General features: G+C 34.6%; 1 protein-coding gene across 2 annotated transcripts in view; it reads left to right on the top strand.

Annotated features, from left to right (window-relative positions):
- Nucleotides 1-12579: 12579 nt before the first annotated feature.
- LOC121249881 (phosphoenolpyruvate carboxylase 2) overlaps nucleotides 12580-18013 on the top strand; it is a 29697-nt gene continuing 24263 nt past the window's right edge. The window contains exon 1 of one of the 2 annotated variants that reach the window (XR_005937660.1): nucleotides 12580-13200. Coding sequence is in view for 1 of the 2 variants with exons in the window: in XM_041148719.1 (XP_041004653.1) it covers nucleotides 13033-13200 (168 nt within the window). In the remaining variant the exon portion in view is untranslated. The remainder of the gene's footprint in view (nucleotides 13201-18013) is intronic. The other variant, XM_041148719.1, reaches the window with a different exon arrangement.

The raw sequence follows: 18013 nt of genomic DNA, 5'->3' as shown, positions 1-18013 counted from the left end.
CCTGCTATGCCATTCCTATACTAACTCATCACCCATCACAAGCACGACTGCAGTAACCATGTCACTTTGTGACATTCCCCAGTCATGCTTCCACTGCGCACTCTTACATTTGTTTTATCACTTCACACATACTCTCAACCATAAGTCAATCACGGTGACACTTGTCAACTCTGACTACAGGCCACATTACAGCTACTTCGGGACACTGTTCCACAGTTCTCGACACTACTCACCACGCTCTACGCCCATCAACCATACAACTATTCTTATCCACGTGTACTCCATTCACACACGCTGCGCCACATCACCACTACGGCATACCCACCATATGGTGCATCGCTCCATCACATGGAGTACACTCCAGGTGTACTCGTTTCACACATGCTAATGCCCATAGAGTACACTCCACTTGCACTCTTCCCATTCCACATGCCACGTCACCAATACAGCACATATTCCACAACCACACTACACAGCACAGTCCACATCACTTCCCAACTACGCCTAACACTTCACTACACAACACATCACAATACATCGAACTCCATAATACTAACAATACAGTCCACAACCTAATCAACTAACAATTAACATAAATAATGAGGGATAAAGGGTTATACCATTGATGGGATAACTCGTGCATTGCTCGCTGATCATCACAGTCGATGACATCGGAAGAGTCGTACGTGGCGGCTAACCCATGTATAATGACTGTTTGGGCATTTGGATAGCTAAGTGTGGTCTTAGAAGGGCTCATGGTGGCCTCGTGGTGGCGGTGAGGGGGCAGAACATGGTGTATCTAGCCGTGTACAGTGGCAGTTAGCTAGGTGCAGTGGCTGTTTTGGCCACTGGAGGTGGCTAGAGGTGCGAGTCTGGTCGTGGCTGGCCATGGAGGAGCTTGAGAAGGGTACGGTGGAGCTGTGGCGGCGAGGTGGAGGTGACACAACGGTAGATCTAAGCCGTGCGTGAGGGAGGGTCCGTGAGAGAGTGAGAAAGAGTAGAGGAGCTAGGTGGCTCAGCTGGGCATGGGGGTGGCTAGGGGAGGTTGTCAGTGGGAGGGGAAGCCTTCGGTGGTGGTGCGGTGGCCGTAGGAGGCGGAGCACGGCCATGGGTATGGAGAACCCGTGCGTTGGAGGAGTTTCATGAAGCTGAGGAAGGGGCTATGGGCTTCGGGCCAAGGGGAGGAGGAAGGGGGGACTCAAGGGGCTCGTGGTGGTGCTCGACGGCCGTGGGTGGCCACATACGGCGGTAGAAAGGGGCTGCGCATGGTGAAACCATGCGTGGGTTGCTTCGTGCGTGCTACTGGGATGGTGGCTGCGAGGTGGAGGCTGGGTTCAGTGGTGGGGGCTCGTCGGCATGAGAGGAGGCCATTAGTGGTGGAGGTGAGACTGGGAGGCATACGGTGGCGCCAGGCTGGGCTGAGGGAGAAATGGCGAGGAGAGGGGTAGCATGTAGCGTGCGATGTAAGGGAGAGGGAGGAGAAAGGGAGGGAAGGCAGAGGGAGGAGAGAGGGAGGGAAGGGAAAAGTGAGGGGAAAGAGAGAGGGCTGGGTTTTAATCCTGATCCCTTTATCTTGAGATCTTCAAAACGATCTAACGGTGGAGGATTAAAACACTGATTTGAAAATGCGTAAACATTAACTTAATTAAAAGCACTGAGAGGAATTAAGGTACAATATTATTTAAACTAAACTTTAGTTTATAAAATAATATTCATTCATCATTAATAAATGATGAAATCTTATTTAATATCTTTAAAAGAATAAAACCATTTAAATAAATTAGAGTTTTCAACATAATTCAAATCCCATATATTTTAAATAATTGAAATCATTTTAATAATAATATTAAAAATGATTTTTGACAATTATAAGAGCTCTTCAAAAATATTATAATTGTCTTATTTAAAATCAAGCTTAGTTCAATAACACTGAAAATACCCCACATAAATATTTTCAGTGCATTTAAAACACTAGACGTACTTTAGAAATTATATAATATCTTTAGAAATGCGTCATTGAGGTTCGGCATGCATAACAAGGCTCGCAATCGCTAGAGAGAAGGGGCAGACTGTTACATAATTTCCGTCCTCGGAACTTTATTACGTAAGAAGGAAGGAGCGGAGTGTTACATCAATCGTCTAAGATGTTTCAAGGCTAACATCTATGTTTTCTGCATGCACAGAAAACAAGTGATACCATGCATGCAAGACATGGAATACTTTTGTTTGATTGCAGTGAAAAATACATTTGGGTTTGTCTAACTTACTGGTACTCTTCACTCATTATACAATTCATTTCCCCTTTATGCAATTTTAGAAACAGAGAAAGAATGTGTGACGGTCCACGGAGGGGCTGGAGAGGAGAGGGGATGCGACGTAGGGGTGGCTGGAGAGGGGGGATGCGCTAGTGCCGCTAGGGTTTTCAACTTCTCTGAGATTCAAGGGAGGGGGAAAAGTGGAAAACTGAATTTGGGATCGAAGGAGGGGGGAGTTGGGACCGAATCTGAGAGGAGAGGAACGAAACGGCGCCATTTGGATTGAAATTAGACCTAAACGGCATCGTTTCAACACGGTTTAGTTTAAAAAAAAATTGAGTTTCAATGCCGTTTCACGCAACCTAATTTCATTTTTGGTCCCAAGTAGACTTAAACGGTGATGTTTAGGTCCAAACTTGTACTAAATGGCGCAATTTCTTGTTTGGCACATGAGGTGTATTTTAACTTGTGATTCTTTTATCTTTTTGACACATAAATTAATTAAAAAAATTATTTAAATTAGTAAAATTAAAATTAAGCAAACTATTTAATGTGGATTATTTAATTAACTCATTAAAAAAATAATTAATTATAATTATATTTATGATGTTAATTGTTAACTTGTTACTAACTTAGAGCATGTCAATGTATTATGAATTTATGATAATTGTCAATATATTAAACTTTTAAGTTTTTATATTAGTTAATTGATATTCATATCATACCTTAGTTAATTACATTAATATTTGTAATTGTTTTATACTCACTTGCAAGTTGCAACTTGGATATTTTACAAAAAATTATCTAATAGAAATTTATAGAAATATATTTATCAAAATTAATATATATTATAATACTAAATAACTATATACTATACCATTACTAATAGTAATAGTAATACTATATACTAATAGTAATAGTGATATTAATACTATATATAGTTATAATGATATTAATATTAACATATTAAGTTAACTATACTATTATACATGTATTATGCTTCAACTCTTATAATATATTACTAATAGTGATATTAATACAATATAATAATATATGGTCATAGTGATATAGTCATAGTAATATTAATATTATATATAGTTATAGCGATTTAGTTATAATGAATCAGTGATTAATATAACTATATAATAGTATTAGTAATAGTATTAGTATAACTATATATTAATATTAGTTATAGTGATTTAGTTATAACGAATCAGTGATTAGTATTTATTATAGTGAATTTAATTTTGTATAACTATATAATAGTATTAGTATAACTATCAACATAACTATATCACTGATAGTTATACAGTATACTAATACTACTAGTATTAGTATTACTATATCACTGATTCACTATAGTATCATATAGACTTATAATGATATAGTATTAGTATAACTACTAAATTCACTAATACTATAATGATTTACATAATTCTTTATATATAGACTTAAAAGTGAATTACTAATACTAATAATAATAACATTATCTTAAATTTTGAATAAGTGGAATGAGAAAGTAATATTAATTCTTGTTCAATGCATTTATGGGTGCCACCATGCCAATTACTTTGCAGTACATGTGGTAACAGTTACTATGAGATGTCACATGATCAATCTGGACTCTGATATATCGATCTCGTCCTTTTGTGCAAGATGGGAATTAATTAATTGGAGTATCATTTTCTTCTACAAATTATTCCTACATCAAATTATTTATTATCTATCTCAAATAATTTACATAATTATAATAACATTATCTTATATATAATTATAATTTATATTATTATATATAAAATTATATATAATATTAAAGATATTATAAATAATATTAAAAAATTAATTTAAATATATAATATAGTGAACCAGTCCGATCCAGTCCTAAAAATCATAGAATTAGAACCAAACTGGTTCCGGCCGGTTTTGGCATTTTAGAAACCGGTTCTAGACCGTACCGATTTTCTGGTTAAAATTTACCCCCTTATTCCTCCCTATTTTTCGTAGTAAAGGTTGACGGGTTGTGTTAGTGTTCTAATGGAAGTATTTTCTAAAAAAAAGAAGTCGACTTGTGGTGTTTATGTTGGCTTTAGTTTTCGGTTGGGAGCAATATACCTAGTGATGTTAGTTTGAGCCTAAACTTGATAAAAAGAAAAAAAAAAAAAAGATTTTTTATGACTTCAATGGTGTACTAAGATCTTTGGGTAGGCTTGGAAATGGGGTTGTTGTTTGGATGAAAGGTTCTTGCATGAGATTCAATGTATTAGGGTTTATAACGTCATCTAGAGTCAATACATGTTATGGTGTTTGAATATTGTTGATCTGACGTCAATCTCCTAAAGATTGGATTTTTATGGATAATTTAATGCTTAAGAGCTCAAATTAGGTTTGGAAATGATTTTTTATTCAGATCTATGAAGAAATCAAGGTGTAAAAATGTCATATGTTCAAAAGTATCAAAATGCATGTCTCAGGTTTTCTATCTAAAGGTATTTTGGTTTATGCGAACTTGATATCATAGGAAGTGATCTTGATCATGACTATCCTTAGAAAAAAAAAATAGACATTTTGATGTTTTAAGAATCGAAAGTACAAAGGAAGCAAGGTACCCTAGATCAAGTCTATGTTTTTGAGGTTTGGTGACCAAATGTGTGTTGAATGATGTTTTCTCTTAGATTTGGTCATATGTTGCATGAATTGATAGGATGAACATACTTTTGAAATTTTGTTTTAGAGTTAAACTAAGTACTTCATTTCGGTTAAGAAGATTTCAAGTGTGACATTAAGCCAAGTGTATGTAGTGAATGATTGAAATCAAAGGTTTCTTCTAATGGGGTATCTTTTGTGGTACGATGTCTGAGGAAACATATTTTGAGGTTGTAAATGGGTTTAGGATGGAGACTATACGAAGTTGTTAAGCTTGAAGAAACGTGAGATCAGATTGCAATGTTGAGAGAGTTTACAACTTAAGGTGCAATTTCTAAGAGTTAAGGGATATGGTGAAACTTTCTCTAGGTTTTAGAAGTTTAAAAATTTTGTAATCCTTTTTGTTTCAATTGAGAACTTCTCTAACGTTTGCACGCTTTTACTTTAGTCCATGGAAATTATACTCTTTGTAAGCAAGGGAAAGTTTGTAAGTTAGCCACTAACTTACTTTTAAATAATATATTTATGTCTTGTGTAAACTTTGCATTTTGGTTGCTCAAATTGGATATGGAGTTGCTACTTGTTGCATGCTATGATTCGTATCTTATATGTGCATGCCATGCTCCAATGTTGCTTGATAAAATTGTTGGTTCAAATGACATGTTTGGGATTTTGAGACATTGTATATGCTTTGTTGAGCTTTCATATGTTGTATGTAAGTATATATTTCAGCATGTTCTAATTCTTTCAAACTATGCACATGATGTATATGGCATAAGTACATGATATTGTTGCAAGAAAATTACATGATTATGTGTCACATGTTTTCGGGTAATGCATTAAAGGTTTTGTCACAAGTACATGTCACATGCCTTTCGGGTTTGCATTAAAAGAAAAGAAAAAAAAAATAGTTTTGTCATGACCCAAAATGCTAGGATGAGAGAATATCTTAGCGGAACTTCTCGATCTACTCTGGAGTGTTTAAATTGGAGTGGTAACTCCTAGGTTAATGAAGTACAGTCAACGAACTTCGAATTGATTCTTTTTAAATGATTTCTGAGCGAAGTAGCACCTAACGCTAGTGGGTGCAACACATTGAAAATACAGTGAAGGCGAATTGCGAACTATTGTGTCATATGGACTTTGACATACTCACACCTGATCAAGAGGGTCGCTAATGTGGTACGGTAACTAGCAGGGAACTCACGGTACTTAGAGGAGCCGTGAGGTATTCACACACATTGTTATATTGAAAAGATTACAAGAGATTAATAAGAAATGACACTTTGTTATATAGTTATATTGTTACCTGGTTACAAGGTTACAAGTTCAGTATTTTTTGAAAAAGAAAGAATATAGATGGTACAAAAATGTGTTTTCGGTTAAAGTACATGTTCATGCATTCATGCTCATGGTTTATCTTACACATGCATATGTTATCTCTGTTTATGTTTTTTTATTAATGTGATGATCAAGGTCTTTGCTAAGCTTCTATGCAATTTTATTAAATATTGTTATTTTGGGCCAAGAGAGGTAGAGTAACCCAATTAGAAATTTGGTTTGGTACTAGGCATCTAAGACCTTGAGAAAGGTCCAAGCCCATGAGTGATTTGGCCTCTATAAGAGAAATTAGAATTTTGAAGCCCAATAGAACTAGGGCACACACCCAACCCAATTCCTTAGACACCACATGTCATGTCTTCCAATGGAGCCTATAGCTAGGACTTGATGAATTTGGGCTGAATTGAGGGAAGAGAGCTGAGAGAGAGAGTCTAGGGTTTTGGTCTTGCATGCCTACCATAGAGGATCACCCACCTTTTTGTCATGTGTCATGCATGCAAGAAGGTTTACTCGTAAGAAGAGGTATTGTGACGCTTGTCACTAATAGAGGGAGGTTTCTAGAAGGAAAATGATAAGGTTATGGAAAGTTGTAACTTGAGGGAAGCCCAAAGGGCATGCATGACAACCATAGAGGAATGTGATTTACTTTTTGCCATGTGTCATGCATGCAAAAGGGAAGGAGATGATGTCTTGTCTTAGGAAGAGGCGAAATCTACATAGCAAATGGAAGGCCATAAGCCTAGGGTTTCTAGAAGAAATCTTGGTGGGAAACTCATGAGATGGACGACACTAGGGAAGGGTGCATGTCAACCACATTGCCCAATCATATTTCTCCAAGACTTTGGGAAGATGAAAGAACATCTTGGGAGTTGTAGGGTTTCGGTAGCCACCTACACTGACACACACTTCACTTGCCACTTGGCAAGCAAGCACATAGGTAAAGCTTCAAGAAGGAACTAGGGTTTCAAAATTGACCCTTTTGCCAATAGATACAATGGACTTAGACACTTGAATAAGGGCAAAGAAGGAACTAGGTTTCGGTTTGGAGGGCTTACACATCACTTGTCCAAAAATATTACTGGAAGAAAATCTTCTTTGGAGGAGATGGAAATTTCAGCCACCATGCACACACGCACTTCTCACATGCCACTTGACACACATGCACACTTCTAGGAGATTGAGGAAGATCCTAGCTAGATGAAAGACCATTTTGCCATGAGATTCATATTTGAACCTAGACACAAGATGAAGGGCATTTAGGGGATAGAGGGTTTCGGTTTTGAGAGGGAGGCGCCACATGTCCAAAAAGCTTCCTTATGCTCCCAACACAATCCAATGATGGGAAAGGGGAATAGGCTCAAGGGTGATGTGCCATTTGACATCCGCGCAAGAAAGTTTAGTTTGTTCAAGAAGCCTTTTATGCCTAGATAAGGGAGAGGAGCTGAAAACCCTAAAGTTTTTTAGCCACTTGGTGAATTTCTCTTGAAGCTTTCGGCCACAACATTTCTCTCCACTTTCTATCACTTTCTCTCCATCCTAACGACATCCACATTACACTCACTCCTTTCAAACACCATTTTATGTGCAAAAAAAGATAGATGATACTTTATAGGAAGGGAGTCACGCAAGATAAGAAGCAAGAACACTCTTTTTCCTTACACTACACACACGGCCAAAGGAAGCAAGTTTCAGGCTTGACTAAGTTCATCATGAACACATGCTCATACACACACACCCACGACCAAGAAGAATATAGTTTTGGTTCTTGTGAAATTTTTTACATGAGCATACCCATGCACACACTCGGCTAGATTAGGGTTTTTGTTTTCTTCTAAAGGAATATAGACTCAACTTCATTGCTTTAATCTCGTAAGCATAATGTTTTGAGGGAAGAAGGCCACGGCTTTAGTGTTTTTATGAACTAGGATTTTGTTTTATACAAGCTTTGAACTTGAGGAATATTGTGGGATTATTGCTTGGAAATATGTTGAGAGCACAAATGCATGGTTTAGGGTTTAGAAATAATGGATTCTTATGACCTTAACACTACATGTTTTAGCTTACTTATTTTATTGGACATTGGATTTTTGTGAGTAAATTTCTAACTTGTACTTGGATATTTTATGTATATGTCATGTGATCTCGTTTGTTTTTTGGTTGCATATTGGTACTTGAAATAATGATACTTTTCCATGTGATATAATCGTTTCCTTGTATAATTATCCAATGTATGGTATGGTTGAGATGGTTTATTGTTGTTAGTTCATATCATGAAAATGGAATGAAAAGCTACCTTTAGGGTTCAAATTGCATGATTCTTAACATGTTCATGGATAATTGCTACATGACCGAATCTTTTATAAGATTAAGCTCATGAAATACTTGTGTTTCTATAAGTATGTTCATTAGCATGTTTCGGCTACACATGTATGATCATTGATAAGATTTTATTAAATACATTAGAAGATTCTACGTTCATGAAAAGTTGGTGTAATGTATATTTCAAGAACTTTAGGTCTCGGCCATGACCATGAATGAAGTATTAACATGTGTGAATGAAGTTCTAATGATTTAAAACCAATTCTCGGGCATGCTAGGGTTTATATGTTTCGGCCACTATATGTAAAGTTTGAATGTTTGTTTCTTGTTTGTTATTGAAATGCCTCATAATTTATGAGAAAGAGACATGGTCGCATGTTATAATATTTTCAAGCTGTAACACGAAATGTACATGGTTATGCATGATTGTTTGTTATACGATCATGATTAAGCTTCAGCATTGCATGTGTCCCATGGAAGTTCTAAGTTTCATAGTTCATGTCACATGCATGAAAATCTTTTAAAAAGAAAATGAGTCTTTTAAAAGTTTTGTCACGACCTCAAAGGCTAGGACGGAGAAATATCCTAGTGAAACTCCCTTGTCCACTCAGGAGTGTTTAAAATGGAGTGGTAACCCCTACGTCGATGAACTACAGTCGATGAATCTCGAATGATTCCTAAAAGAAAAGGATACCGGAGTAGGGTTGCACCTAAAGCTAGTGGGTGCCCTATAGTGAAGGCAAAAAATGAATTGTTATAACATGAATGATTAAAAGTAAGACGTAGTCACCTTGGTCAAAGTGGTCAATGGTTGCGGAGAACACACGGTGTATAAGAGAGCCATGAGGTATCCATTTATAAGTTAAAAATCAAAGAAAGGCCTTGAGCTTAAAATTATGCTATGATATATGAACAAGAACCCAAGCTTATCAGTATGGTAAATGATCAAATATGAAAATGATGAAAATATATTTTATGAAAGGAATGATTATGAAAGTCATGATATACACGGTGTTTTCTTCTTTTTTTCTTTAAAAAAAGTCAATGCATAAGTAAAGTCTCATGTCTATGCATTCATTTCATGTTTGCTTACATATGCTTACAATATTTGTTACATATACTTATTGAGATTTTTTGAAATTTCACTTTTGTAATTTTCATTACCATTCCCTTACTCGGAATGGTAGAAGTTGTGATAGGAACCTAGGAAGATAATAATTGGAAAATGTAAGATACCAGCTCCCCAGATGCCTAAGGAGTCTTCAGAGAGACACGAGGTCTCTCAGGAGTCGTCGCTTTTAGAAAGGTTGGAAATTGCCGACCGATTCATCACTCAGGTGTTGTAACTTTTTGAGCAATTGAGGAGGATTTTGAATCAGGACAAAGCCAAGTAGGATCATTCTCACTAGAGACTTATGTTACGGGGCCTCTTTTGATGAATGCCATGTTTTGATAACAATTGATGTAATGGTCCCACATTTTGGAAGTCTCTTTTGGAACAATTAAGTCTTTAATGACTTATGAAATTTTTTCTTTGAGATTTATGTGCTTTGTTACCATGATATTTGTCTTATTTATTGAACTAAGAAGACTTTCTACTGCAATATACTGCATACTGCTACTTATCATTAGGTGCATTGCATCTTAACTGTCATGTACGAGGGGTATGTAGCTTTTTGTTACATGTCTCGACACTTTAGTCTCCGTCAAATCCCAAGCGAGGGTTGGGGGCGTCACAGTTAACTTGCTAAGATGTCTTAAAATCTTACTGTGGTAGTTTCTCCTATCATTCCCTCTGAAATGATAGAAGTACTTTTAGCAGGACTGAGGGTAGCTAGTTAGGTTGATGATCCCTAGAGGACGAGCTCTACTTGGAGAGGAGACTGGAATTAGTTAGGACTTACTTAGAGATAGCAGACATTAGAAAGATGCTTAATGATTTCTTTGTTAGAAAAAGGTCTTCGAAGACAATACTTGTTATGTAAAGTGCAATAATGAGTTTGATGCTCCATCCTATGAAGTATGATTTAAAGTTATGAATAAAGTTGGGATATTAGTTTTATTCTGGTACAATATTTTATGAAATGACTTATTCTGCTACGATTATTGCATACTGCTAGTATTATGCTAGGTGGTTTGCATGTTAATTGTCATGAATGAGAGGTATATAGTCTAGTGTTGCATATCCTAACGCTTCAGTCATCACCAAATCCCAAACGGGGTATGGGGGCGTTACACACATGCACAATATTTTGTATTTAATGGAAAAAATTACCTTTCTGTCCTTGAGGTTTGTGATGGGTAAAATTACCTCTTTGTCCTTGGGGTTTGTGTTTGATGGGTAAAGTTATCTCTTTGTTCTTGAGGTTTTAAAATAATTTTTGTTTGATTGGAAAAATTACCAAGGTTTTCATTTAGATGATTAGCCCCTTGTTTTTTTTTTTTAATCTTTTTCCTCAATGTTTATTTTGCCTTAATTAAATTGCATTGTCTCTTAAATAAATTTATATGTTCACCCCTGAGATTTCTTTTGGGCAGATTTTAGGTAAATTTGGTCATTGTACCATAACTTGCTTAGGATTAAGTTCTTGTGCCATTTTTTTTTTTTTTTTTTTTTTTTTATGAATAACACCATATGATATGAATTATTTAGAAATAAGACAATCTAATAATTTTTCTTAACATCTACAAAAAAGTGGTCCAATCATAAAAGTTAGCATACTAAAGGAAGTTATACCTAATGTTCTATTCTTTGTCCCTTCTATTTTACATTCTCATTAGTTTTGTTCAAAAAATTCAACTTTGAAGATCATCTTCATATATATAAAAAAATACAGACCTAGATATGAGTCTTGCAGTGAAGAAAAACTATATATGAGTTAGGAAGATCAATTTTATGAACAAAAGTTTTCAAAAATCGTCTTTCATATTTACGAACAATGCCCAGCAAAAAAAAAAAAAATATATATATATATATATATATATTTATATATATATATAAGTTGGGAAGATCAATTTTATGGAAAAAATTCATATCCTTAAAACAAATTAACTATTTTCTTAAGAAAAAATCTATTAATCATCCCAACTACCATCATCTTTCCATCATCCAATGATGTGATATTAGATAATAGGTTTACAAGTAAAATGTAATAAATAATTTTCAATCACCTAATGCCACATCATAGGATGATAGGAGGATGATGAATAAGATGATGAGTAAGATTACTCTTTTCTTAGTAGTTTTATCACGTGTAAAACACATGCATGCCTGCACCTAACAAATACTAAATTTTACAATAGTTTATTTTTTATTTTTATATAAGAAAAATTTTACAATAGTTGTATATATGCCTCTTGATATAGCTTGTTCAAAAATCACGTTTCAATTTACTTATCTATCATTAGTTTGCTACTTTTACCACTATTGGATTAATAATTATTTTTTAGAATTGATAAAACTCTAAAACACTTCATATTGTTTAGTTGATTATTATGTTAACAGTTATAATTTTTTCCTTGATAATTTTCGGTCTTAATGATTAGTTTATGAGCTTTGCTCTTTATTTTTTCACACATCATATGCTACATTTATTTTTATTTTACTCTTTTTAAATTAATTAAGTTCTTCTATTCATTATCTATACATTACACATTTGATAAAAGAAAAAAATAAAATAAAAAATTATGTGTAGTGTGAAGATGATGAATATAATTTTTCTTAATTTATTATCATATTAATATTTTTTTTTTATAATTCTCAATTTTAATAACTAGTTTTAATTGATATGAATTTTAAAGATTATATTATGAGTAGTGCTACACATAAACCTTACACCTTATATACCTATTTAAAAATATGTCATTTTATATTTTTATCCTATTTTATTTATAAATATTTTTAAAATTATTTTTATTACCTAAGTAAAAAAGTAAAATAATATATTTTTAAATAAATGTATAAGGTGCGCGAGGCTTATAACTTGAATTTTTCTTATATTATATATGTAAAAAATACAGTAACACTTTCACGTGAACTTACGTGGTTGCCATGCCTCCTCTTCCTTTTCCCGTTCCTTTCTCTTTCCATTGATGGCGGAGACCCATACGTAAGATTCTTGCTTAACGTCACACTGCCCCTATCTGTTTCTTTCACGACCAGTGTCTCTCGCTATTTGAGGAAAAAAAAGTATCTTTTACTTGCACTTTCTCGTGCAGATATCATAGGGAACCCATTTTCCACGTATCTATACCATTTTCTTTATCCGGGCCTCACGGGTTTCATTTTTTCTCCCATTCTTTTACATTTATTTTTCGAGTGTTTAGTTTAAACCAGGTTTTGATGAATTCGGTTTGTTTCTTCCAATAAAAGTTAAACGAGCAACTGTAGAAATTTCATTGAGAAGTTTCTCTGCTAGATAAACAAAAAAGTTAGCGGGACGAAAACAAAGCATCAGAGGTGTTGTGGGGAGAGATGGCGGCTCGGAACTTGGAGAAGTTGGCTTCAATTGATGCTCAATTGAGGCTATTGGCACCTGGGAAGGTGTCTGAGGATGACAAGCTGGTGGAGTATGATGCTCTGCTGTTGGACAGGTTCCTGGATATTCTTCAGGATTTGCATGGGGAGAATCTCAGAGAAACGGTAACGAGTTCTAATTTTCTTTTGGACTGCTTACAAAGTCATTTTTACTCCCACTGAATCGTTGATATTATTCTCTTCGTGATAATGGCTGTAATGTATATTTTATCATAATGTAGACATTTATTACATATCCATGTAAACTTTGGTGAAGTTTCGTTCTTTCTTAAAACTATTGTGGTCTTAGATTGACTAGTAGTTGGTTTCGAGGATACCCACTTCGAATTTATGCACCAAGTATGATATATGGTGTGGGACTTTCTTGAGTTTATGTTTTGATGGGAATAATTTTTGGCCCCCTTCCAAGAGAGGGATATTCGGTGTTCACTCTTTTCTGTAATGTCACCATTCCTTTAACAACTTATTTACTTAGAAAGTATTTGGCTCATTCAGAGCTGCATTTTTTGCTTTGTGGACAGCCTCCCTAGAGAAATTTCCTACCATGAACCCCTAGTGGTTTGTGCAAGTGGTAAGGGCCTTGGGGTTGGTGGTATGTTCCCTCCAAGTCTAAGGTTAGAATCCTTGAGTGCAAACAGTTTATCGGGACCCTCGAACTAGGGGAATTTCCCTTGAATTACCTGAGGTGCACATGAGGAAAACTCCTTACCTTGAGCTTGTGCACCCCGGGATTAGTGTAGACTTTGTTCCCAGAGGTGCCAATCAAAAGAAAAAATCTTACCATGGATAATGTAAGGAGAAGATACATATTGTGATTTATTGGTTTTGCATGTGTAAAGGAATTGGGAGTCTGTTGATTATCCTTGACTACACTGCGAGATTACTAGTGCTTTGTGGAGTGACTTTTTTAATTGGATTGGTTTGGCTTTGGTCATGCCTAGAAGAATAGTGGAGATTTTTTTTGCTTATGGAGAGGGTTAGGTGCAACCCAAAAATGAAATTAGTTTCGAAGATGAATGATAGAAATTTTGAGGACTGTGAACGAATGCTTACGAAGTTGAAAATGTTCTTTTTCAGTAATCTCTTCCATTGGAGAATTTATATAGACTTTAATGGGCTCAATTTTCATGATTTTCCTGTATCATTCCTCCTACTTGACAGGTCTCTTGTATACTTCATGTGTTCTTAAGTAGTGCCTTTGCGCCTTCTAATGAAATTTTATTGCCTATTAAAAAAAGTTGTCCAGAAGTATTTTCTTTTCTTTCCTTCATTCTGATAAACTATGTTTACAATTCTTAGTTGTAACTATTAACTTTTTTTCCATTTGAATGTACTGTCTTTGATACCATATTTGGTCTCTGGGGTAAGATAGAGAAGAAATGGAAATTTATAGAATAAAGTTTTTTAATGTATTGGTACAAATAAGATTTTTTGCATAGATGGGGCAAATTTTGTTTTGGCGCACCCAAATTTTAGTGTATTCAGGCTGTGATATTTCCAGTTGCAATACCTCTTCCCATCAGACATTGGATGCTAAATATTGTTCATACCTTGGTGCAAAGATTAAAAAATATGTAAACCAAACACCTAGCAACCTTTATTAATAATCTCAATCAACAAACCATGTAACACTCATAAATAGAAACATTAACATTCGACTTAATTTTTAATCCGAGAAATATCATACTAACTTGGTCATCATTCTGAAAATAGCATACTGATCATAAGGTTTCCATTGTGCTACAAGTACTTATTTAAAAGTATTTTCTAGGTAAAGACTCATACTCTAGATTCTTTGCCCTATAGTGCTGTCTTCAGTATCTTGGGTAACTATAACCTAAAGACTATATCATATGGTAAAACTTATAAATATCTTTTATCTTGAGAAACACAATCCTGTTAAAACATTACATACATATAAAAATTGTTTTTTCATTTGATCTCTTCAGTGGCCTACACGCATTTGTGTGTGTTGACAATGACAAGGATCTTGCATGGCTGAGTGGAGCCGAGTCTAAGATACAGACATTACTCAAAAAATGTTGGTGCACTTAAATGGATCCTCGCAGGCCATACAGGATAACTGGCCCTACCTTTTAGCTTTGGTATCGGCTCACATCATTTCATGCAGTCAAACAAATTTAAAATCATTTAATGTATTCGTACTTCATGTTTCTTTCTTTTCAGTTTCTCCTATTCTATTGTTTCTTATAACTTATCATAACATGGTATATTCATTGCATCGACATAGTGAGATCCTAAAAACTTTTGAGTAAACTTTCTAACGTAGTATATGATATAAGTTACATTAAAAAGAAGATTCTGAAGAGAGGGTCAATAATTTATAACACATACATAACTTGAAAAGTTCTTGAGAGAAGTCATATTATCAAAAAGTTGTATTAATAAGGGTGTATCATTATATCATCTTACCTTACTCCTTCGCTTCAAGAATATAACAAACTTGACTTTACAAATTTACCAACCATATTTTTAAATAATCACCCCTTATTAACATATCCAACACTTAAAGGTATTTGTTTTATGCTTTAAGATTAGCTTCAGCATTGAATAATCACAGTATGCATGCAGTCTAGCTTATCTCACATATATAATGTAATGTATATCAACTTGACTTTACAAATTTACCAACCATATTTATAAATAATTACCTCTCATTAGCATATCCGACACTTAAAAAGGTATTTGTTATATGCTTTTTAAGATTAGCTTCAGCATTGAATAATCACAGTATGCATGCAGTCTAGCTTATGTCACATATATAATGTAATGTATATCTGTTTTATGATATGCTTTGTGCTCATATCTAACCTTATTCAAAAGTAGCCTTCATAAAGTCATTAGGCCTCTAAAATATGGTTTTTAAGTCACTAGTTTCAGTTTTGAAGCTTGCTGAAACTCTGTCTATTGATAGCCTTATAAACTAGGTTGCATACGGTAGATTTAAATAGAAATTCTGTCCTCCATTCATTTGATTTTGAGGTCTCTTTTTCTTGGCTTGTTGCAGTAGCCGCTAGTGGCTTTAAGCTTTAAACTCTGCCTCCATGCAATGTCATAATACTGTCACCATGATCATAGTTAAAATATATAAAATGAGAAGGAGTTTGTCAAAAGCTCGACAAGCCGCTACATTAGCTTTACCCTTGGCCATGAACCTCCTTTGGATTTTCTATTTAACCAACTATTCCATTTTCCGATCAAAAGAGAAGAAAGGAACCAAAAAAAAAAAAAAAGTAGAAACCACGCCATTTTCTCCCAACTCATTAGTTTTGGAAGTTCAAAGGTTTACCTACTTATTTGTCTAAGCAGTAGTCATAAAAGCATAGGAAAAAGTAGTCTTCAGTGTATTTGAGGAACATAAATTGGCTGGTTATTTATTTCATTTAAGCACAAATCATTTTTCTACCTAATTAGAACTTTCTTCATGCAATACAGTTCTCTGCATCTTTTATGTAAATAGGTGTATGCTGTTTGTATACCTCCTGTGTACATGGGCTATGCCTATTTGCTACTATTAATATATTGCTATCTTACTTATTAAAAAAAATATAGTTCTCTGCATCCAGTAGCTTTCTTTACATTTAATTACCAAGCATATATTGAATATTGGTTTGTATTGATATTTTTGACCACATCAATCTTGAACTCCAACTAACAAGGTTTGGAAACTTCAAGGTCTAGAATCAATTTCTTTGTACCAGTCACTTCCTTTTTATTACTATCATCATCTTTGCTATGGGGCCGCGTTGACATCCTCTCTCTCTCTCTTCATTTTTTTAACACATACTATTTTCACTAAACAAATTTCATTATTCACGCTCATTTGCATGGGTCTGCAACTAGTTTCTATAGCATAGGTGAATTGATTGAAAAACCTGCATTGGTGTCATAGAAGATTAGTTGCCGTAATTTCTACAAGTATCCTAAAGATACTAGGTTTGAACCATTTAAAAGACAAGTCATTGTATGCTTAGGCTGTGTTTGGGTAGTCCACTACTATTCAATAATTTATCATTACTTTTCACCTACTTTTTATTACTATTCACTACTATTCATATTTTATCATTACTTTTTCACCACTTTTGCACTACTATTCACAGATCATCTGAGATCACCTTACTACCCAAACGTAGCCTTAGTCTCAAATTTTACTCTTAAGAAAACTCAAACGACCACCTTGGTATGGGACTGCAGTGTTGTAGAAAATTCTGCGAGACCTATAAATTCATCCCAAGTCTTCTAGGTAGCATGAAACAAATAAGATGCTTACGCAAGGTTTGTGCTGCTGCCTTAACATTCATTCATTCATTGTGAAATCATGCAGGTCATAAACATGTTAATGAAAACCCTAATCTAGTGCTGTTGGGAATATGCAGACAAATTGTAAAAACTTTGTTTCCTACGAATTCCAAACAGCACTCTTGGAGCATCATTTATCGTCTTTCTGCTATGCTGAACCCTTGAAAATGATTCAACCAAATATCAATATTAGAGTATAACAAGGCGCTTACCTTATAGGATTTTTTACCAAAACCTATTGAAAACGCCATCAATGGCAGGTAGAGAATCTTGATGAAATTATACTGATTTGTCTGAATGATTGATTCTTGCCCTTGATTTAATAATAAAACCATTCAAGGATAAAATAATTCATTAGAAAGGTTGTTTAAGAATTACAGTTGAATCTTTGAGGAGAAAACTTAAAAAAACTTGAAGAAAACTCACCTAAACCACCAAAGAGAGACCAACAGCTAGGGTTTATGTTGAGAAAATAGAAGGTCTATGACTTCTATGATAATATTTGAGTTTGGAGAGCTGGAATGGGTGGCAACAAGGGGTAATTATGGATGAGTTGAGATAATTGGGTTAGGGTCTTGTTTATGAGAAAAAGTTTGGG

Source organism: Juglans microcarpa x Juglans regia, chromosome 2D, assembly GCF_004785595.1.
Source record: "Juglans microcarpa x Juglans regia isolate MS1-56 chromosome 2D, Jm3101_v1.0, whole genome shotgun sequence".
Classification (NCBI taxonomy): Eukaryota; Viridiplantae; Streptophyta; class Magnoliopsida; order Fagales; family Juglandaceae; genus Juglans; species Juglans microcarpa x Juglans regia.
Note: the sequence above shows the minus strand (reverse complement) of the source record. Positions and strands in the feature narration are given on the sequence as shown.